This window comes from Puma concolor, chromosome C1 (genome assembly GCF_028749965.1).
Source record: "Puma concolor isolate L17-30 chromosome C1, mPumCon1.1.hap2, whole genome shotgun sequence".
NCBI lineage: Eukaryota > Metazoa > Chordata > Mammalia > Carnivora > Felidae > Puma > Puma concolor.
This window is the reverse complement of record NC_141674.1, coordinates 143543268-143567007: the sequence shown is the minus strand read 5'-3', so window position 1 is coordinate 143567007 and position 23740 is coordinate 143543268. Positions and strand designations below refer to the sequence as shown.

Genomic DNA, 23740 nt, shown 5'->3' with positions numbered 1-23740 from the left:
CTCACATATTTTTCTTCCCTCTTCTTATTACTTCAAATTCCTCTTCTCCACAGTTTGCTTTTGCTTTGATTTCAAATTAACCTCTTATATGTATTTGCAGGAGGAAACCAAGGGGTGCAACAATGGCACGGATCGTGGATGGTTTCAAGGATGAGTTTCTTCCCTTGAAAACAGCTATCCGCGTAGAAATGGGAGGCACGTGGCCAACTCTGGCTTTTTAGCAGGTCTAACATGACCTTCAAAACTCCTTAGGACACGCCAGTCTCCTGCGAGGCTGCATCTCCCATTAGGCTGGCAGGTTCTCCTGCGGCCGCCTGGATGTGTTGGCTCCGGGTTGTGAAAATAGAGTTGACCAAACAGTACAAAAACACAGACAAAAAACAAACCAGAAACCCCCATGCCTTACCATGGCGGGCTGATGAGTGAAGTCGTGCAAGGAAGGTTCTGCTCGTGCCCTTTTAAAATTCCAGTGCAACACACACACACACACACACACACACACACACACACACACACACACACACACACACACACACCCGCGCGCGCCCGGTCGGCTCTTCCCACTCCCTGCCACACTGCACCAGCGTCCCTCCCCAAGTCCTGATTCATGAACCGTGCCACCTTTGTCTCATTTGAAACTGTGCAGACTATTTTAATCCTTCCACCCCCACCCCAGATTCCCCCCCTCTCCATCCTCTGGAAAGCTCTGATGTAAGGCGCTCGCTAGGTGGGGGAGCGCTTCTCCCGGTCGGCTCGGGTAGGCGAGATCCCCAGAAGCCCCCTCCGCGGGACCTCTGCCTGCCGGGCCGTGACCCGGGGACCCCGCTGCGGGCGCGGGAGAAGCGCCTTGGTCCCTTTAAGGTGTCTTGCTCTCCGAGGTGCGGGCAGGGAGCCTGGGAGCCGGCGCGGGTCTCGCTGCCGCCCTCCTCTCCTCCCGCTCCCCGGCCTCCGGGGGCCTGCCCGCCCTCCGCCCGCCGCGCGCCGGCCCGCCATGCGGCTGTGAACCATGTCCTCCTCCTACGCCAAGAACGGGCCGGCCGACGGGCCGCACTCCCCCACCGCTCAGGTACCGCCCCCTCCTCCTCCCCCCTCCCGCCCCGGCGGCCCGAGCGCGCCCCGCCTTCGTGCGGGCAGCGCGGGGCCCCCAGTCCTGAGAGTCGGCCGCCGCGCGCTCCCACCCCTCCTCCTCGTCCCTCTCCTCCAGCTCCTCCTCTGCCTCCTCCTCCTCCTCACCTCGTCCGTCTCAGCGCTCCCGCTCTGGAGCCCGCAGCCTTCCCCAGCCGATGCCGGGGACCCGGACCCCGCGCCCCGAGAGTCTTTGTTAATGGATGTGGTGGGTGCTCGCGGGCTGCTCTCCTCGGGCATCGTTGCAGCCGTCGAGGCTCGTGGTGGGGGGGTGGGGGTGGAGGCTGTATCTGGGGACCGCCGAGGAGACTCGGATACGGGCTCTGGGAGACCCTGGGGAGCTGGTCTGGAGGCGGACGCTGGCCCGGGGTGGTCGTCCGGCTCCGCGCTGCGGTCCTCACCGGCTTCTCTCTGGCCCCGTGTGTCGAGTCCAGGTGGCCCGAGGCACCACGACCCGGAGGAGCAGGTTGAAAAGATCCGATGGCAGCACCACTTCGACCAGCTTCATCCTCAGACAGGTAGGAGGCGGGCGCGGGGAGACCGCGCGGGCGGCAGGTTGGGGAGAAGGCCCGGTGCGGGGCGCGGGGGTCCGGGATCCGAGCGCTGCCACCCAGAGTGCGAGCGGCGGGTAGAGTCTCCTTGCGCCCCTTTCCGGCAGGGGCCGGGCGCTCCCGCCGCGTCCTGCTTCCGCATCCCCCTGCGCGCAAAGTCTTCCCGGCCGGGCGGCTCCGCATCGCCCTCGAAGTTTGTGCGTTCGAATGCGAGTTGCTGGGGACCCGGTGTAGGGCAGGGATGTTGAATTTAAGACTGAAAGTATTTCTAGTTGCACTTTCCGTGTGTGGTAACGTTTTCAAGTCGCGTACTTGACTTTGAGTAACCAGAGCCCCAGGGGCCCCGCACACGGTTTAATTTGGCTGACAGGTCGGGGTCTCTGCTGTTTGTCGTATTTCGAATACTCTTCTTAGTGTGGGTCTTGGGAGATTTCTTCCAGCTCTGGTCAAATGAAAGACGCTTTGAGCAGAAAGTTTGGTGTCACTTGGGACCTCTGCTTTGGTTAGCTTAGCTAGGGAAAAAAGACTGCCCAGACCTGGTTCTATTGAAATAAGCAAAGGTCGGCACTCATTTCGAGGGTCTGGGTGGTACTACACTTCGTGTTTGTTTTCTTCGTAGTTGTTTCCGTCTGTGTAGTTCTAGTGAGCGTTCTGTGTGCTAAAACATCGTCGATTACACTGAATGCTTAGGTCTCTTTCACCTTGACACAGGAGATTGGTCCTTAATTTTCTACTGCCCATGTGCTGTAAATGAAACCATCTCTACATAGCTGCTGGGTGCTAGCGAGATCTTGCAAAAGTGAGTCAGTCACCTTGATCTCTCTTTGGAGCGGAAAAACTCTGGAGGTGTGTGCTTTCAGGGTGGCTTAGGAATACTTTGGTTGTGGCCCCAAGACGCTTTTATCCCAGGCTCTGCTGTGGGCTGCTGGAGTGACCTTGGGAAGTTCTTTTCCCTCTAGGTCACTGAGAGCATTGTGTAATATGTTTTTAACCAATGATGGCAGCTGGGGTGTGTTTCCTTAGTGATTATCATCAATTTAAACATTATCTAGGACAAATGGGCTTTAGATTCAAAATTGGACTCAGACTTCTCCTAAAGGGTTTAGAAAGCATATTTAGATAATATTTATTATGCAGTTCTCATTTTCTGCAAACAGATTGTTACCACTACTGTTTTTAATTCAGGGAGCACCAAGTATTTACATTCTTCAAGTAAATATATTTTGGATCCTGAATTCGTTCTAAAAGTGCATTCTATTCCCTTTGCAGTGCGTGGATCATTTGTGCATTTGATAAAGCGAAGACATTCTTGATCTTTAAAAAATTTTTCACTTATGTGACTGAGATCTTGTTGATGTTTATTTTGTAGGTGCCTATTTTTGGTGGTGTTTTATTGTTGCAAATTCTTAGAAATACTAATTATACAGCAGTGTATTCTGTGAGCTGTTTGACTAAAACTTTTGAGTTCATCTTAACTGTCACTTCACTAATGCTTTAGACTTCCAACCACAAACAAAACAATCAATATTTTTTCTAATATCCTTATTCTTTCCTCAGTTTACTCCAATAAATGAGACAACGCATGGATAAGTTCTTGATAAGTGTGTTGCTATGTATTGTCTTAAAAATGTAAAAAGTATTGCATGCTAATAATTTTGGGAGTAATTTAAACCGGTGCAACGTATAGGACAAATATGTTTCATTAATCTTTCTGAAACTGGGATTTGTTGATTTAATAAAATGGTCTAATTTAAATATAGAAGTTAGTTGTAATTGCATGATATATACAATCTGTTTCTTTTCTGTGTAAAAATAATACATAATTTTTGTGAACACTTACAGTTGAGTAAGTATCCTACACACGATCTTGATTAAAAATGGCATAATGGACCCTTCTGTAATGGCTACAATAAAAATAACAGAGGGATTTTATTTCTTTGACAAGCGATGGAAAGTTACTGCAAATGGAAGTTAACTGTGTTTTTTGAAATAAAATTGAAGAGTTTTCACCTGAGTGCCAAAGAAGTATTTTTTTAAAAAAGCACAATAGCTGTTTATGTTATTAGAGCCTTCTTATTTGTAGAATGACTAATGATTTATTGTTTTTGAATTCTTGGTACACTGAAGTGATGGGATTTCTTGGTGATATCTCACAGTCTGTGTGATGCCTTCGCACATGAAGAAGACAGTGGGGATGCCAGTAAAATAGTGCTGCTCATTTTTGTATCCTGTTATTTACAAAATTAGAGAGGGAAAGTGTTCACTAAAAAAAAAAAAAAAATGATGTGTCAAATCGGATGGGTCATATGGGGCTGATGGTGAAGCACAGAGGACAGTTGGCAAATAAAATAAAACAGTTTATTTTATTGTCACCTAGTAAAATTGTTTAATCTTTATTTTTTCTTTTTATTATTATTTTTTTAAACACTTTTTAATGTTTATTTATTTTTGAGAGAGAGATACAGAGCGGGAAGCAGGGGAGGGGCAGAGAGAGAGAGACACAGAATCCAAAGCAGGCTCCAGGTTCCAAGCTGTGCACAGAGCCCAATGTGGGGCTCGAAGTCACGAACCGCAAGATAGTGACCTGAACGAAGTCAGACGCTTAACTGACTGAGCCACCCAGGCGCCACTTATTATTATTGTTAAAGTCTTCTTCAAACTGGTAAAAAGTTGTAGTGTTTGTGTGTGTACATGCACGCATACACATGCACACATGTGAGTCGGGCTGAAAACAAGCAAACTGAGAAAGTGAGCCTGCCTCCACTCTGAGGACTGCTCACAAAGTCTCTCTCGAATCTGTGACCTTGTTTCGTGGGCTACTAGATTGCTGGTCTCCACAATCTAGGAGGGATGGAGATTTTGGAATGAATCCAGGAAACAACTAAACGGTTTCTTTGAGGAAAGGTGAGAAGATTAAGTATTTTGCCACGATAAGAATAAAGAGAGCTCGGGGTAACCCAGTAATGGTCTTCAAAGTGTACACAAAGGCATTCTTTGGAAATGTGATGGACTGTTCTCCTTTTACATTGAGCAAGGAACTCAAGAACTGCATGACTTCATTAAGACTGTTGCTATCATTGAAACGGCTTTCCAAATGAGGCCGTAGATTTTTTTCCTAGGAGATCACTTGTGACAGGCCATTTGTGAGTGGATTCTTTATTCATGTTTTAAAATTTTAGGAAGCACTTATTTAAAAAAGTAAGCTGTCAGCACAGAGCCCAATGTGGGGCTGAAACTCACGAACCTGAGCCAAAGTCAGACACTAAACTGATTGAGCCACCCAGGCTCCTCTAGAAAGCACTTATTAAACATCTGCTCCGTGCCCAGCACTGTGCTAGATGCTATGGAAGAGGAATGAAAAGACGGAGTCCCCGTACCCAAAGGATTTTATAATCTACTTATGGAGACATAGATATATACACACAACATAGTGAACTGTAGCAAGGAATTAGGATGTGGGCAAAATGGCCATATGCACTGAATATTGTAATACTCTGGGTGTCACTGCACATAGAGTTGCTGTGATGGAGTACTCCAGGTTACTCTCACTGAGGTTATCCCAGTTTTCTCCCCTCTGGGGTTCAAAGAGAAAATCTGATCAGAGTGTGATTATTCTATTGACCTCTCCTTGTTAAGGCTGCCCTTATCAGTACTGCAAGTCTTATAAGGCCTGGCCCCTACTAGTTTGCAGCCTTATCTTAAACCATTATCTTTTAGCTTTGGACACAGGTCTCTCACACACCACCTTCCCTTCTGCCATTGGCCCATTGTACATGCTGAGCCCTCTGTGTGGAGGGCTCTTGTTCTCCGTTCTGCCAAGTTGATTTTTAATCTTTGTTGAGACCTAGGTTTAGTCTTCACCTCTTTTTTACTACTTTTTATATTTACTTATGTATTTATGTATGTACATATTTATTTATTGATTTATTTTGAGAGAGAGAGAGAGAGAGAGAGCAAGTGGGGGAGAGGGGCAGAGGCAGAGAGAGAATCTTAAACAGGCTCCATGCTCAATGCGGCATTGGACGTGGGGCCCAATGCCATGATCCTTGGGTCATGACCTGAGCCGCAATTAAGAGTTGGACGATCAACCAACTGAGCCAGCCAGGCACCCTCTAGTCTTCATTTCTTTTTCTAATCTCTTTGATGATGTCAGTTCCTTAACCACGTACCTCATTCCAGAGTGCATTTTGCCAGGTCTCAGTAATTAGATTTCTCTGTTAATGTCTGTCCCCTCATCCAGATAATAAGTACCACTGGAGCAGGGACATACCTGCATTTGGTGCACTCGATTGTCTTTGTACCCTAAGCATTTAGCATAGTAGTTGTTCAATAAGTATTTATTTGGATGAATGAAGGAGCGGATGGAAGGAGCGGATATTTTAGGCATGGCGTTGTGTTCCAACATTAAACTCTTTGTTTGATGGGGAGAAATTGCCTCCTAACAAAACTTCCCCAAATTTAGTGGCTTAAAGCAACAACATTTTTTTTTTTTTTTTTTTTTTTAAATTTCAGTGTGCTGTCCAGTTAGTTCTGTGTGGTGTTATCTGGGCACTGGCATGGCTGAAAGGTCTAAAATAGCCTCACACGTGTGGTTGGCAGTTGGTGCTGGCTGCTGGCTGAGAGCTCGACTAGAGGTTTTGGCAGGGGGCTCAGTCTTCCTCCACCTGGGCTCTCAGCATGATTGCTTGAACTTCCTTACAACATGGTGGCTGGGTTCCAAGAAGGGGCATCCCAAGAAGCAAAGGAGGAAGCTGCAGATTTTGTAAAACCTGCTGTTGAAAGCTACATGACATTCCTTCTGTTACAATCTTTAAATCAAAACAAAGGGCTAGCTCAGTTTCAAAGGAAGAAGAAATAGACTCTTGCCATGGGGTACAACAAGGTCACCTTACAAAAGAGCATGTCGAATGGAAGATATTCTCGCAGCCATCTTTGGAATCATCTACTCTAGATCAAAGAACCTTGGCTTTTTTTAGGTATGCTAAACAAACGATCATGATAATAATTCAGTAAGCCCACACTGTATTTAGAGATTTAAAACATATTTAGTTACTAAGTTGATACTATAATAAAACAAGCTGACAAAAACTTCTTTGGGTTATAATTTGGAGACACATTTCTCCAATAAAATGCAGATTCATCAACAGAAGGTATATGCTTTGTGCATAGCTCTAAGAATAATCATATGCCTAGAGACATGCATATATGCAAAATTTATCCATAAACTTAGAATCACAAAATTTTAGAACAGGAAGACATTGCAGAGGGAAAGTACTTCAGTTCCTCATTTTCAGATAAATAAAACAGAGACTCAAGGACAGAAAGGCTGTACCGACGTCACATCACTAGTTGTAGAACAGAGACAGGGGACCTTACTCAGATCCTCCAGTTTTTCCACCACAACACACTTCATCCCTGAATAATCAGGATAGACATATAAACACAAAGATGTGGACACATGAAAAGACATATGGAGCTTATTCCTCTTAGATCCTAGAAATATTCTTACCTTATATGGTTACCGTGAGGAACAAAGCAACCACTGGAGAATCTCAAGACTGTAGTTTTTTCCCCAATTTTATCATGAGCTGGAATTTTTGTTTGCATGGTTCATGGTGGTTGATTTGTTTGATTAGTAGTCATTGTATTAGCCAGTGCTAACTAGGAAATAAAACTACTTGCGATTTTGCAACTGAGGAACTTGAATGTAGAGACATGGTTAAATAGGCAGTGGGAGAGGTTGGAAACTAACCCTGGAGATTAGCAACAGCAGGAAGCCACTGTTACCTCCAGGCTAGCAGGACAAGTAGAGGAAACTGTTACTGGAACACAGGGGCCAGAATCACCTGGTAGATACTGTAGCCACTGGGGTACTGTTTTAAAGGAGCAAGAGACAGAGGACATCACCTCACACTTGTTAGGATGGCTACAATCAGAAACACAAGAAGCAACAATGTAGGTGAGGATGTAGAGAAAAGGGAAGTTTTATGCCCTGTTGGTGGGAATGTAAATTAGTGCAGCCACTGTGGAAAACAGTATGGAGATTCCTCCAAAAATTAAAAATAGAATAAATACCATATGACCTAGCAATCCCACTTCTGGGTATTTATCTAAAGAAAATGAAAACACAAACTTGAAAAGATATATGCATCCCCACATACATTGCAGCCAGTGTTTATAATAGCCAAGGCATGGAAACAACCTAAGTGTTGATTGATGGATGAATGCATAAAGAAATTGTGGTATGTATATATACGATGGAATATTACTCAGCCATAAGAAAGAATGAAATCTTGCTATTTGTGATAATATGGATGGACCTTAAAGGCATTATGCGAAGTGAAAGAAGTCAAATAAGACAAATACTGTATGATCTCACTTGTATGTGGAATCTAAAAACCCTCCCCAAACCAAAAACCTAAAACAAAAACTGAGCTTATAAGACTGATGGTTGCCAGAGGCAGGGATGGGGGTATAGGTGAAATGGGTGAAGGGGTCAAAAGGTACAAACTTTCAGTTATGAAATAAATAAGTAATGGGGGATGTAATGTACAGCATGGCACATTTAATTAATAATATCGTATTGCATATTTGCAAGTTGCTTAGAGAGTAGATCTTGAAAGTTCTCATTACGAGAAAAAAATGTATAACTATGTATGATGATGGATGTTAACTAGAATTGTGATCATTTCACAAAATATAGAATATTGTTATGTTGCATACCTAAAACTAATATAATGTTATTTGCCAATCATACCTCAATTAAAAGAGAGAGACACACACACACACCTACAGAGGAGATGTAGCTTCTGCTAAAGAAGCCACTTGAGGGGAGAGAATGAGGAGTGACCCTCTGCCTCCCCCTTCTGGAGTACTTGCCCTTGGCTGAGCCCAGCGGGAAGCCCGCTGACCTGGGAGCCTCCAAGCAGCCTGCAGACCTTGGCCCTCCTGAGAGAGAAAGCAGCACAGGGGAAGGGGAGAATGACCCTGAGGGAAACTGGCCAGGACCGGCACAACCATTGGTATATTTTAGCTGCATGGAAGACAATGATGAATCCGTCTCAATAGCAAAATTGGAAGTTTCCTTTCGCTCTGGGAGTAGAACTTCCTGGCTAAATGGGATAGTACAGTTGAGATGAACCTGAGGGAAAAGTTCACACCTATTTCCTGTGCGAATTTCATCTGGAATGCATCTTCCCAAATTGAGACCTGGTAGACCAAGAAAGAGCTCTGCCTCTCGGGCAAACTGTCCTTTCTTTGTTCTTGCTCTTGGGCTTGAAGGAATGGAATGGGATTTACGAAGCTCCTTACTGAGAAATCCAATTACTGGGCAACTAACCTATTAACCAGTCACTTGTACATTTCTCTAAGTCCCTGTTCTTGGCTCACAGAGTTCCCTAAATTTCACTTTTGTAGAATAAAGAACTATTTATCCTTCACTTTAGGATGGTAAGATTTTATTGAACCTTAGATAAATTTTGATTGAAATTTTAATATTTCTAGAAAGTTGTAGGATGCTGTGCAGACACTTAAGTTGAAAATAACCTCGGTTTTACCGTGACTCCCCCCCTCCCTTACTTACTCCACCGGTGCCACAGGCAGTGTCGTCCGTAGGTGCTAAGGAGCAGAGACTCCTGTTTCATCAAGGGCCAAAGCAAGGGTGGACTAAAGAGAATGTGGTTTAGTCAAACCGTGTGGGTGGCTGGTTGTAGAAATCAGTCCCCCTACTTCTGGGGAGTCTACCAACCCAGTGGTGTTCCTGGATGCAGCCACCCTAGTTCTGACCCACCTTTTCTGGCTGATGTTGTAGCATTATCCAGTCTCCTCACCTACGTCCTAGTTTGGCCATTTCTTGGTCTCATTTCTGCAGTGCAGACTACTAACCAGGGCGAGCAGGCTTGCATTTCACTCAGATTCCCTGAAGACCCTAGGAAGTATCAGAAGGCGTGTGCTCAGAGGGGCGGGCATGCAGGCCCCATTCTTCTTTCAGTGTTTGCCTCTGCATGCTGTTTTTAAGGCAACGTCTTGGAGCAGAGTATTTCCTAGAACAGTGCCATGTTCTCCGTCGCTCACACCTTTGCTGGAGCTTCCTTCCCAGCAGGAGTGTGTGCGCCGAGTGAATTACAGGCCTCGGAAACACAGATCCTCTGAGTTTGTCTTTCCTCACGGTGTGCCTGACAGAGATGCAGAGCACCTGGACGCTTTTCACTCCCTTTGCATCCAGGGTGTTGCACCAACATTTCCTCTGTGGGACCGTGCAGAGCACTTCCTTAACCAACCGTCCCAATTACACACTCTCTTTATAATACCTCTCCAGGTTAGAATACAGCCAATGGAGAAATCTCAAGAAGAGCTAGGTTGTTATGCACAAAGAACCCCTATAAAAACACATTCTGATCTGAGCAGCTGGTATTGCCCTGCTTCACAGAGTTACCTGCTCGTGTACTTTGTGAACCAAGAAAACGTTGAGGTAGAATACGACACTCTGCCTTCTCGAAGAGTAAGTTGTGAAACTGACTACAGAGCAACCCATCAGGAATTGTATGTGGATTTAACCATGTAAACAGGGCAGGAAGTGGGGATAGGACTAGAGACGTAAGCTGAGATTAAGGAAAAGGCGAAATTATTCCATTTTAAGGGAATAGTTTTATGGCTTTCAGGTAACAATAATGACAAGCTGTGTGCTATGGCAACCTGCTTTCAGAAATAGATAAGGCTTGGACACCTGGGGGGCTTAGTCGGTTAAGCATTTGACTCTTGATTTCAGCTCAGGTCATGATCTCACGGTTCGTTAGATCGAGCCCCCCATCAGGCTCTGCAGGGACAGTGCGGATTCTGTCTCTCCGTCTCTCTCTTCCCCTCCCCCACCAAGTAAATAAACAAACATTAAAAAAAAAAAAAGAAACATAGAAGGCTGATACTTTATCAACACCTGGCTTGAATATAGAACTGGCTTTGAAATTCCTTGAACATCATTGTCGTATGAACTAGAGTAAATGTGCCCATCTGCAAACTTTCTTATTTTCTTGAACGTGTCCTTTCTTATTACCACATACACAGAGCAGAGGCGATTACTTGACTCTGAAGGGGGCGTTCAGCATTTGTACTTTATGCACCGAAAGCATTAATTAGATCGGGGCTGTACAGCTTATGTGACAACTACTGAATGTGTCTGATTCTATCACTGTAATCATTTGGATGACCAGCGGGGCCCGTGTTATTTCTCATTTTATGTTCTTTGCTGGTGCGGGCATCTTTCTCGAGGGCTGCAGTCTAATAGCTGGACCATCAGCCTTCGTTTGGAGAGGAAAGATTTTGTAAACATGAACTTGGAAAGAATCTGCATTTTTCTGGGTTGTCAAAATCACTAGAAATGGTGAATTTCTGTAGTGTTCGCTGTGTCCAAATAGTATAATAGTATTTTTAAACTCCTTAGGAAAAATTTGTTTGCAGTGTCTTTTTTAGTACTGGAAAGACCAGCAGTAATGGAAATTCATAGTAGCTTACGTAGGTGAATGTGTCATACCCTCTACTTTCCTCTCGAATGGCCCCGTGCTGATGTCGACAACTCAGATGCTGATAATGTTTCCAAATCAAACAGGTGGGTAAAACCATCACCGTTGTTAGAACACTCTGAAGGCATGACTTTTTTACCTGGCCTCTTAGTGTGTATGTGTGGAACAGAGAGGGGGAAGTCATTCTTACAGGAATTCAGAGGCTGTCTTTTGTTATCAACATAATCTAATTTTAGAACATGGTCATCACCCCCAAAAGAAATCTTGTACCAATTATCAGTCATTTTCCATGCTCCTCCCCACCCCTAGGCAACTATTGATCCGTTAGTCTCTATGTCGATAGATTTACCTCTACTGGACATTTCATATAACTGGAATCATATAAGAAAATGTGATCTTTTGTGATTGGCTTCAGTGTTTTTTGTTTTTTTTCATTAACATATTCTCTACACCAGCCTGAGGTTTTCTAGTTGTAACCCCTGGTCTAAATGTGCAGATGTTGGCTCACTTGTGTTAAGGGACTTGCCTTTCCTTAAGCTTATGCTCCAGAGAGCTTTTCAAGTCATGGTGTTGAATGGGGATAATCATAATTATATTTATATTTATTGTGGAGCTACAGTCTCAGGTCACAGAGCTGAATTTTGTCGGGGGCAAAACTATTTGACCTGCGTGGAAATCAAGTCCCTGACCCTGGCCTCCTTGTCATCAGGATTGAACAAAACTGAGTTACGGTCATCTATAGAAGGGGATTTATATAATAGGATGAGATCACTGGGATTAAAAAAGTGAGTAATGTAAGTAGTTATTGCCATCATTTTCAATAATTTTTCATAATAGAAATGTCTTGAATACTTACAATCCAAAATACTTTCAAAATTTTATCTAGATGTTTGTAATAACTCCACTCTGGTAATTATAATGTTTATTCCTTGGGAGATACAATTAAGGAGAAAGCAGAGTGCTCAAGTCCCAAGCTAAGTACAATATTTATGGGACTTATTGGGTACATAAAACTGTACTCTTTATGTGGCAGGTGCTGCTCAATTATATTTGAGCACTTCCCTGGGGGACAAAAGTCAATTATCAACACAGTCGTGTGGGAGAGAAATAGGTCAGCTGCAAATATTCTCTGCTAATTTCAGAAAGCTTGAGGGGTGACTTAGTTTGGGGGATATTTTTTTTGTTCTTTTGGTCTCTGTGCTATAGGGAGACCTTCTGGTAGGGAAGGCTCAGTTTTTCATTTGGTATTGGTTGTCATATTCATTTACTTCATTAAAAAAAATTTTTTTAATGTTTATTCTTGAAAGAGACAGAGAGGAAAAAAAAAACAAAACATGAGCGGGGGAGGCAGAGAGAGAGGGAGACACAGAATCTGAAGCAGGCTCCAGGCTCCAAGCTGCCAGCACAGAGCCCGACGCGGGGCTCAAACCCTCAAGCTATGAGACCATAACCTGAACTGAAGTTGGATGTGTAACCGACTGAGCCACCCAGGCCCCCCCATTCACTTACTTTAATATAATATAAATATTGCTTTTGATCCTGTAAAATGAAAATTAAACCAAATAATATCTTTTTTACTTTATTTATTCATTTTTTTAAACCAAATAATATCTTTTTAAAAATGAGGTCAAAAACACATTCTAAGAGTAATTGTACCTTGTAGGGGCGTTCTTATTACTATTGCTATTTTTACACTAACCGAATAAAATGCAAATTTCGTATTCCAAGTATTTTGTTTACTGTTTCTACATAAGAAGAGTAAAAAGTACTGGTTGTAAAAAAAAAAGGAAGGACATTGGGTTTTAAAAAATTAGGTTTATTTTTTTTTTATTGTGGTAAAATATACATAACAGGAAATTTTACCATTTTAGCCAATCTTAAATGTATAGTTCAGTGGCATTAAGTGCATTTACCAGTGTTATTTTTTTTTTAGTGGATGTGCGGGTTGTTTAAAAAGTGTAAGCAGGCAAACCTAAATATATCCAACTTATAAATACGCTAAAAACATCCACCTGGAGAGGCCTCCCACCACGTCTGTGGCCTTGTTAAAAGCACAGGCAGCAGCAGAAAACAGACTTCTAAGTGCTTCACGAAGCTGTGGCTCCTGGTTGAGAAAACCCAAGAAGCAGCCATCCAGAAGCAGAAGTGCCCTGGAACCCCACAGGCCCGGGTGGGCTTGGGAAACTAGGGCTGTGACAGGGGGCCTGTGCTGGTGGTGGTGTTGCCCTGGAATACCTGTTTTTACACGCCCGAATGCTTTTCTTCTTCCTCCACTCACTGACGTCCAAGCACCTTCAAGATGATTTGGGTTAACGAGCAGCCTATTTGAAATATATGCTTGTTCCCAGGAGTCAGGCGGCTCTAGTCATTCACACAGTACTGTAGTTTGACTTCCTGTTTACCATCCTTAAAAGACCCGCCACAACAAAGCAGACACGGTCCCCAAGAAAGACCCCAGTCTCCCTGAGTCTGTTTGTCCTTTCTCACAGTCGCCTCTCCTTCCCTTCCCATCCAAACTTGTCCCCTCTGCCCCTGCTATAAGCACACGCACCCGGACTTGGACTCAGCCCCTGCTCTCTCGCCTCCACCCACTCAGCCATGCCATTCCTTCTCCTTGAGGAAGTTCTCATCATTTCCACCTGGTGATGATTTTAGCATCGGTCAAACCCCTCTAGAACTTTCTCCCCCATAAAACTCTGTAGTATGGCTCCAGATCTCCTTCTGTGGCATTCACTGGCATTCTGTTTTGACTCTTCTCCTTCTGTAACCTGGGTGTCCCCATACCCCACCAGCCTGCGGGTCTCCGTGGACACTGTCACTTACGAATCTTGTGGGAAAGAGGAAGGAGGAGCAGGAGAAGTTGTAGGATATCGCCATTAATAATCCGCATTTCACTTGTTCACCTTTCCTACCTATAGGTAGACACGGGACCTTAACACCTTCCTCCTACTATCTTGTCCATTTTTTCTGGGGGTCGAGGGGGTGCTCACAACTCTGTCCCTCGTTGATGTCTGCTGCCACAGCCTTTGAGGAAGGCTTCTTGTGCTGCAGTTGCTCTGCCTTAGTCTTTGAGAACACTGCTTTCTGCCAACTAAGATGCTGCTTCTCAGGCAAAACCTAGAAGGTAACAAATAGCACCATGCCCTTCAGCCTCCCCGGACAAGCTGTGTTCCAGACGTCCTCAACTGTGGATCACACTCTGTCCCCTGGGCACTCCCTGTGCCCTGCATGTCAAAGATTCCCTTGTAAAGCCAGCTTCTGTACTTTTGGCCTGCATCTCTCTGTAGGGTCACACTGGGGAACAGGCACTATTCTGCCTCTGCCCCGGGAATGTACACAGGACTTGCTCCTGTAAGCCAACTCCCATGCATGTTGATCTGTACAAATTGATGTGGATACAAGCTTTGAATCCCTTAAAATTTTTTTCGTAACATTTATTTATTTTTTGAGAGACAGAGTGTGAGTGGGGGAGGGACAGAGAGAGAGGGAGTCACAGAATCTCAAGCAGGCTTCAGGTTCTGAGCTGCCAGCACAGAGCCCGATGTGGGGTTTGAACTCATGAACTGTGAGATCATGACCTGAGCCAAAGTTGGACGCTTAACAGACTGAGCCACCCAGGCTCCCCTCCCCTCCTTTTTAATGTTTATTTATTTTTGAAGGAGAGAGAGACAGACAGACAGACAGACAGAATCTGAAGCAGGCTCCAGGCTCTGAGCTGTCAGCACAGAGCCTGATGTGGGGCTTGAACTCACAAACCATGAGATCGTGACCTGAGCCAAAGTCAGATGCCCAACCGACTGAGCTGCCCAGGCACCCCTGAATCTCTTTTTAGCCTCTGCTACAACATACTCATAATTAATTTATGTAGTTTTCTTTATTTTTGTTTTATGAATTTGTATTGGGGAGGTGAGTAGAAGAAGGAAGAGGAAAGGGAAGATGGTATTGGAGGCTGACTACTTTGAGAGTTAGTGCATGCCTGGGTGGGGTATCAGAATGGAGACCTTTGGATAGAAGGAGGCTCTGGGTGCCTGAGGAGAAGGACAGTGACCGGAGAGAGGGAAGTGAATGAGGATCCAACTTGGTCCATTTTAAGCTTTGTTCTGGAACTCTGTCTGTTAGGAATTTTTCAGTTGCAAATAAACAGGAACTCAGCACAAACTGGCTAAGGCAAAACAGAGACTTATTGGCTCATGCAAGTAAAAAGTCCAGGGATAGGTCTGACCAGCTTCATGCATGGTTTGTTCTAGAAGTTCACGACTTCATCAGGGCTTCTGCTCCTTCCCTGTGCAGTTCCTTCAACACTGCATACTCTCCTGCGCTCCCTTCTGTGTGCTGCCTTGGACCTCGGGTTAACCCCTGTCACGGTGGTGGCCATAGCCACGGTGGTTCAGGATCTCCCGTGAACCCACCGCCCTGTTCGGAGGAGCAGGTAGCCTTTCCTATTATAGCTCCAGCAGAAGAAGCTGCTGTCAGGAGACTGCCCGACGTCAGTAGTTGGCCACCCCTAGGGATGAGATTGGGGTCGCCCCATCATGGCTGAGAATGGGGAACACCAGTTCCCTAAGGGAGTTTTGGGAGCTCGTGGTAGATGGAGAGGAAAGTGGGTGCTGCGAAAGCAGTTAGTCAGATGTTTACTCGAGGAAGGACTTTCATGTGAACCCTGGCAAATAATCAGAATTTCTTCCTCCTCCTGCTCCTCCTTTTTCTTCTTACGTCATGTTTTAACCATGTCATGGATTAAATTGGAATGTTTTACAATTGTAGAATACATATAACATGAGGCTTGGCATCTTCACCGCTTTTCAGTGTACAGTCCAGTGACTTTAGGTGTGTCTGAATTGTTGTGCTACTTTACCACCAGCTATCCTAAGTATAGCTTTGTGGGCTAATCTGGGAGTCTTTCTGTTGTGACATCCTCCTCCCTCCCTCCCTCCCTCCCTCCCTCCCTTCCCTCCCTCCCTCCCTCCCTCCCTCCCTTCCCTCCCTCCCTCCCTCCTTCCCTCCCTTCCTTCCTTCCTTCCCTCCCTCCCTCCCTCCCTCCCTCCCTCCCTCCCTTCCTTCCATCCTTCCCTCCCTCCCTCCCTCCCTCCCTCCCTCCCTTTCCTCCCTCCCTCCCTTCCTTCCTTCCCTCCCTCCCTCCCTCCCTCCCTTCCCTTCCTTCCTCCTTTCCTTCCTTCCTTCCTTCCTCCCTTCCTTCCTTCCTTCCTCCCTCCCTCCTTTTCTTCCTCCCTTCCTCCCTTCCTTCCTTCCTTCCTTCCTTCCTTCCTTCCTTCCTTCCTTTCCTTCCTTCCTTCCTTCCTTCCTTCCTTCCTTCCTTCCTTCCTTTCCTTCCTTCCTTCCTTCCTTCCTTCCTTCCTTCCTTCCTTCCTCCCTCCCTCCCTTTCCTTCCTTCCTTCCTTCCTTCCTTCCTTCCTTCCTTCCTTCCTTCCTTCCTTTTCTTCCTCCCTTCCTCCCTCCTTTCCTTCCCTCCTTCCTTCCATTTCTTCCTCCCTCCCTTCCTCTCTCCATTCTTTCCATCCTCCTTCCCTTCCTTCCTCCTTTCCTTCCTTCCTTCCTTCCTTCCTTCCTCCCTCCCTCCCTCCCTCCCTCCCTCCTTCCCTCCTTCCTTTTCTTCCTCCCTTCCTCCCTCCCTTCCTTCCCTCCTTCCTTCCTTTTCTTCCTCCCTCCCTCCTTCCCTCCCTCCCTCCCTCCCTTCCTCTGTCCATTCTTTCCATCCTCCTTCCCTCCCTTCCTTCCTTCCTTCCTTCCTTCCTTCCTTCCTTCCTTCCTTCCTTCTCCTTCCTTCCTTCCTTCCTTCCTTCCTTCCTTCCTTCCTTCCTTCCTTCCTTTTCTTCCTCCCTCCCTCCCTTCCTTCCTTTTCTTCCTCCCTCCCTCCCTTCCTTCCTCCCTCCATTCTTTCCATCCTCCTTCCCTTCTTCCCTCCCTTCCTTCCTTCCTTTTCTTCCTCCCTCCCTCCCTTCCTTCCTCCCTCCCTTCCTTCCTCCCTCCCTTCCTTCCTCCCTCCATTCTTTCCATCCTCCTTCCCTTCCTCCCTCCCTCCCTCCCTTCCTTCCTTCCTTCCTTCCTTCCTTCCTTCCTTCCTTCCTTCCTTCCTTCCTTCCTTTTTAAGAGAGAGAGGGCACAAGTGAGCGAGGGCAGAGAGATGGGGAGAGAGAATCCCATGAGGGGCAGAGAGAGGGAGAGAAGCAGGGCTCAAGCTCACCTGGTGTGGGGCATGAGCTCACAAACCCTGAGTCAGATGCTTAACTACACGAGGTACCCAGGAGCCCCGTAACATTGATTCTTAATGAAAAAATGTGTACACATTTCAGGGGTGCCTGGATGGCTCAGTCAGTTAGGTGGCCGACTTTGTCTCAGGTTATGATCTCATGGTTCATGGGTTTGAGTCCCACATTGGGGTCTGTACTGACAGCTCAGAGCCTGGAGTCTGCTTCAGATTCTGTGTCTCCCTCTCCCTGTGCCCCTCCCTTGCTCATGCTCTGTCTCTCTCAAAAATAAATAAACATTGGGCGCCTGGGTGGCGCAGTCGGTTAAGCGTCCGACTTCAGCCAGGTCACGATCTCGCGGTCCGTGAGTTCGAGCCCCGCGTCGGGCTCTGGGCTGATGGCTCAGAGCCTGGAGCCTGTTTCCGATTCTGTGTCTCCCTCTCTCTCTGCCCCTCCCCCGTTCATGCTCTGTCTCTCTCTGTCCCAAAAATAAATAAATAAACGTTGAAAAAAAAAATTAAAAAAAAAAATAAATAAACATTAAAAAAATAAAAAAAAATATGTACCAAGATTCAAATAACCGACTAAACAATGAATTTCTGGGACACCATACATTAATAGAGGAATGGCTACTGAAGTAATATTACTGAAGTAAATACCTCTGTTTTTCTGTCTGCAAAATGGGGGTTTAAGTGGACAGGGCTAGTGACTTCTGAGGTTCCTTCAAGTACTAGTAATTATAGGACTTTATGTCTGTGTCTGCAAATGTGTGTAGTCAACTCCTATCTTGGGAGAAGACACTGTATTCTGTTGTTTCTGGGGCAATGCTGTGTCACTTAGCTGCTGAGATGAGCTCATGAAACGTGGGGTCGTTCAATATAAAGTATTATTGAAAGCATTAGATGAGGCTGTCCTTTTTAGATTGTAACAAAGAGAGGCTGCGGAGATGCTTACAAGAAGAAAGATAATTTGGGATAGAGCTGGAATTTCTAGATCTTTCAAGCATATGCATACGGCATGAAAGGATATGTGCAGAACAGAGTGGCTTGTCAAGAATGAAGTATTTGTGTAATGTGGTAAGATGGTTCTCAGATGTGCATCCTGGAGGCTATTAAGAGGAAGTCGGTGGAGTAGTGAGGCTCACACTGCTATGATTATCACAGCCATCAGGAAGAGCAAGTAGCTAATGGGGCTTTCAAACTATAATAAAGAATGACAAAAATTTCCATATTGAAACTTTGCTGAAGGTGAGTGGAACCGCAAGATTGATTTATATCATTTGAGAACACTGCATTAGGGGCTTTCGATATTGGCTTTCCTGCTTCTCCCTAGTTTCTCAGGGGCATGATGTTTAGCATTCGTCACTCAGCATGGCTTCCCATTTTCCAATAAATAAGGCAGGAATTTCTGTTTTTAAGTGACATTAACTATTTAATAAGTACACTTTGGTGGATATTTTTATAACAGACCTCATATGTTCAAGTTGCCTGGGTAAGCTGGTGCATTTGACTGTTTCCTCTCTCATCCCTCTTCCACTCAGTGGCACATGCTCCTTATTTATTATTTAAAGATATATTTATATCCTGCCTTGTTCTAGAAATGACTTTAGTTAGCTTGTATGACCTCATCAGTGAATTAAATGAACTAAGGAGAAAATAAGGGTAAGAATGTGTGCTGAATACGCAACTCTCGTCAGTTGCTAGTTGGGAACCTCAAGTTTGACTCTGAACTTTCTAGGACCTACCTAAAGAGGAAAGCAAGATGACTTACAGGATGTATAATGTCCATGGGTAAAAGTAAAGTTGTTTAGGAAAAGCACGCTGAGAGTAGATATTCTCCCATGTTTTCATAATGTCAACACTGTGTAAGTCAGTAAGTTAAACCCTGAAGTGACACTTTATCATAATTCTGGAGTTGTTGCTTATAATACCCTTCAGTGGATAATGTTCCTCATCATGCTGGAGTGCACTTCAATAAAAGCAATTATGTGGGTGCCATTGATCTATGGTTCACTAGTGTCTGTGCTTCTCAACCTTGGCTGCCTATTAGTATCACCAGGTAAAAATATAAAAATCTGTGGGCCCAAGCTGCATTCCAGCTTAATTAAATCATGATTTCTGAGGATGGGACTCAGGCATCAGTGTTTTTTAAAATTCCTCAGGTGATGAATGCTGCTGTCTGGTCTCATGTAATCCAAGGGGAAGATTTTAGAGCAGCTGTTTTCAACCAGGATGTATTAGCTTAAGTTAGGTGATATTGCAGTAATAAAAACTTCCTTGAAACAGCAACTACAGTAATAAAAGCTTGGTGTGCACACATACTCTGTATATCTCCTGGGTTAGCTAGAGGTGTCCTTGGTGTTGTTCTCACTCCAATAGGGCAGCCATTCTCTGGAACATTTCTGTTTGCTGCAGAAGAGGGAATGAGAGACATGGTGGATCACACATTGGCTGTTGAAGCTCTGCTTGGACCCATACTAAGATACTGTAGCACTGAAACAAAAAGATACAATGTATATTTCTCGGTCACTTAACAGTCTGGAGGTAGATAGGCAGGTCAGAGTGGTAGGTGGCTCTATTCTGAGATCAGTGGTCCAAGGACCCAGGCTGGTGGACAGGCTCTGTCATTCTCAACATTTAGATTCCATCTTTGGGCCCAACGTGACTGGTACAGTCATCGCTATTTCCTAGGCAGCTCAAAGGCAAAAGAAGAGAATAAGTGGTTTCATTTTGAAGGGAATGACCTAGAAGTTGAACATATTTTTGTGCTCAAAACCCATTGGCCTGAACTTTGTCGTGAGGCTACATCTGCCTTCAAAGGAGGCTGAGAAATGTGGTCTCTAGCTGAGTAGCCACGTGAAGGCTAGAAATCGTGACAGCTCTATTTCTGGTGAGAAAGAGAGACTCGATATTGGGGCCAGTTAGGCAGACAGTGCCCTATCACAGTTGTGATTTGCAAAGTTTGGCTTTAAAATAAAAATTTCTTCAGGGGCGCCTGGGTGGCTCAGTCGGTTAAGCGTCTGACTTTGGCTCAGGTCATGATCTCGCGGTCTGTGGGTTCGAGCCCTGCATTGGGCTCTGTGCTGACAGTTCAGAGCCTGCAGCCTGTTTTGGATTCTGTGTCTCCTCCTCTCTCTGCCCGCTCCCCACCCCCCCCAACCCCATGCTCATGCTCTGTCTCTCTCTGTCTCTCAATAAGAAATAAATGTTAAAAAAAACTTTTTTTAAAAGTAAAAATTTCTTCAAATGACATTGCAGATGTCACCGTTGGTAATCAACAGACTTGAAGATGCTTTGATGGGGAGGGACTGTATCTGGACCACCCTCTCGGTTTCCTCCTCATGCTCTCTGCAGGAGTTCTAGAGGCATCTTGAAGGACCCATGAACATCAGTGATGTAGATGAACTGATGGTTCACATATGCTATAGACCATCTTCCCAAAATATTGTTCTTCATGGAAGCAAATTGGGATGGCATTGAAGTGATGGGTCTGAAGAATCCTTGCGGGCAGCTCTGTCTCCGAAAGGCATGTCAAATCCATCTACTTCTCTCCATCTGTCTTCTTTCGCCAGCCTAGCTCCTCCTGTGAGCCTCCTCCTCTCTCTTCTGGCCTACCGAAAGAGCCTCCCTGCTTCCATTCATCACCCGATCCGTTCTTTACAGAACTGGCGGAGTTGTCTTTCTAAAAGGGAAATCAGATCATGCCATGCTCCGGTTTAAAACCCTCCAAATGGCTTTAAATTGTGTTAAAGTGTAATGTAAATTCCTTATTGTCTACAAGACTTTATCATGACAGGACGCCTGCCAGGCTGTCTTACTTCATCTGCCGCTCTCCTGCTTACTACCCTGCCCCCCTTCCGTCTCCCCAGCCCACGCCTTCTTGGTGTTCTTTGAATAAACCAAGGTTAATCCTGTCTTCGGGCCTTTGCACCTCTGTCCTCTTGTCCTGGAACGCTCTTTCCCCAGCTCTGCACGTGGTTGCTTCCTTCTCATTCTTCCCATCTCAGCCCAGACATTGCCTTCTTACACTTGTCTGGCTGCCCATCTAAGGCAGACCCCCACCTCCTGCGCTTACGTGCTCTCACATAACCTGAATTATGTATTCTTCCTTTTATTTATTCATTCCCATCAATCCTTACTGGATCATAAGTGTGAAAAAGGCAGGGAACTGGTAGGTATCTGGCATCTGGCACATTGTATCTGTTTAATAAATGTTGGTTGGTAAATAAATAGGATGGCAGTGGTTTCGAGATTCAGTACCTGCATAAGAACCTGGGTAGAGCCCTAGTCTATGTTGCCAGTTAAGTGAGAGATTGTGCTAAGGATAGACTTGGTGTGTTCTTTTAAGAGCGGAGGTATCTAAGAAGAACGTGTTTCTGAAAAAAAGGTTTAGAGGTGATCCGTGGACTGAGGGTCCTCTCAGAAAACGTCTCAGAAAGTTTTCTCAAAAACACACAAACGGCTCTTTGTGGACCCATAGATTCGAGCCCAGAGACATCGCTGCTATGTTTTTGGCTTGGAAAAAAAATTAAAGCCGTTGTTGCCCCATGGCCCCCTGGCCCCTACCGTGGCACGTCTAGCTCCTAACACTTCCCCTTTCTAATCCCCTTTCCCAAAAGACCTTATGATGACATGTATGCCCTAAGCCCTGGGTCGCATGTTTGATGCCGGGGATGTTATTTGCAATCTGGTGACTTGCAGCTGAGCATCAACTTTATTCTCTTACTTGTTTCAATTGGATGCCCCATCCTGGATTTGCTTAAGGACAGTTTCTGCCTCAACAGAACACATCTAAGAATGTGTTCTTCCTCTCGGTCAGCACCGTCTGACTAGCACTTGGCCTGGATCTTCATCTCCTTGTGGCTGATGCCTTGGTCTGGGGCCAGGGACCGGATGCCTGAGTCCTGCAGACCAGATCCTTTCATCCTAGACTTCCACAGCAGGCAGCAGCATGTGTTGTGCTCTGGAGCTTGAGCTGGAGTCGGGAAAGGCTGAGACGGGAAAGGCTGCGTGTGCGGCTGAGGTGTGTTTGGGTCAGTGGTGTAAATCGACCAGTGGTACTTTGCTTAACGGACTGAGCCACCCAGGTACCCCTATTGACCAGTGGTACTTTGACCAGACCTGAGGGCGGGCCGTGAATCAGGCCAGAGGTCTGACCTGGGGAAATCGGCAGGCTCTGCCGGAGGGAGGAAGTAATCACTGGGGGGGTCCTTTGCATCCGCTAGCGCTCCACCTGGATTACTCTCCCCTCCACTGCTTTTTCTGGTGAACTCCTACTCCTTTTCTTCACGATTGCATAAATGTCACATCCTCTCTACAGTCTTCTCCAACACCCCCGGGCAGAATTAGTTTCTTCCTCCCTTAGTACATTTGGAGAACTTCGCACATTGTTTTGAGATGGTATGTTTACAGGTCTCTCCCACTACCAGTAATCCCTCTCAAGGACTCGGCTCTGTCTTCATTTTCTTCAGAGAGGCAGCACTGCAGAGCTGTGAATAGAATCGGCTGTGGAATCAGGTGGACTGGAATGTGAGCTCCATCACCTTCTATTTGTACGACCTTGGGCAAGGAATACCCTGAGGCTTATTTTCCTCACCCATAAAATGGGGCTAGCAACGTCTGCCTCACAGGGTGTCATGAGAATTTTGAGAACTGAGATAATGTACGCATATCTCATATACAAATTATTTTGTTTAAAACAACCTAGTGTAGCTATTCTGCTTTAGAAGCAGGGTAGAGGCCACGATTTGTATCAGTGCTACTGCCTTCCTTTTCCAGAGATTGGTGGGGAAGGCTGAAATTTCAAAGCCTCTGCCGGTTCCTCTGTGCTTTTAAAGAGAGCATCTTAGTGGCGCCTGGGTGGCTCAATCTGTTAAGCATCCAACTTCGACTCAGGTCATGATCTCGTGGTTTGTGAGTTTGAGCCCCGTGTCGGGCTCTGGGCTGACAGCTCACAGCCTGGAGCCTGCTTTGGATTCTGTGTCTCCCTCTCTCTGCCCCTCCCCCGCTCACGCTCTGTCTCTCTCTCTCCCTGTCAAAAACAAATAAACATTAAAACAATTTTAGGAGAGCATCTTAGAAGGATGATAGTTGTGTTGATGACATGGCTGCTGGTGGTGATGGTGGTTGTGGTGGTGGCAGAGGTGGTGGTATTTGTGGCACTGATGGTGGTGTTGGTGAAGTTGGGGGTGAGGTGGTGGCAGGGATGTTGGTAAAGGTGGTGGCGTTGGTGAGGATGGGTGTGTGGGGGTAGTTGTTGTGGAGCTGACAGTGGTAAGTGTCGGTAGCTCTGAAGGCTTTGGGAACAAGCTAGTTTCTGGCACCTACTCTGGGTTGCTCACCTC

General features: G+C 45.6%; 1 protein-coding gene across 2 annotated transcripts in view; it reads left to right on the top strand.

The window, feature by feature from the left end:
* Positions 1-783: 783 nt before the first annotated feature.
* The window catches only part of CACNB4 (calcium voltage-gated channel auxiliary subunit beta 4), a 264301-nt gene continuing 241344 nt past the window's right edge, over positions 784-23740 (top strand). Inside the window, exons 1-2 of one of the 2 annotated variants that reach the window (XM_086718593.1) lie at positions 784-1066; positions 1560-1643. In XM_086718593.1, coding sequence (XP_086574719.1) covers positions 1007-1066; positions 1560-1643 — 144 coding nt within the window. In that variant the 5' untranslated portion in view covers positions 784-1006. Of the gene's footprint in view, positions 1067-1121; positions 1334-1559; positions 1644-23740 lie in introns of those variants that run through there. The other variant, XM_025912523.2, reaches the window with a different exon arrangement.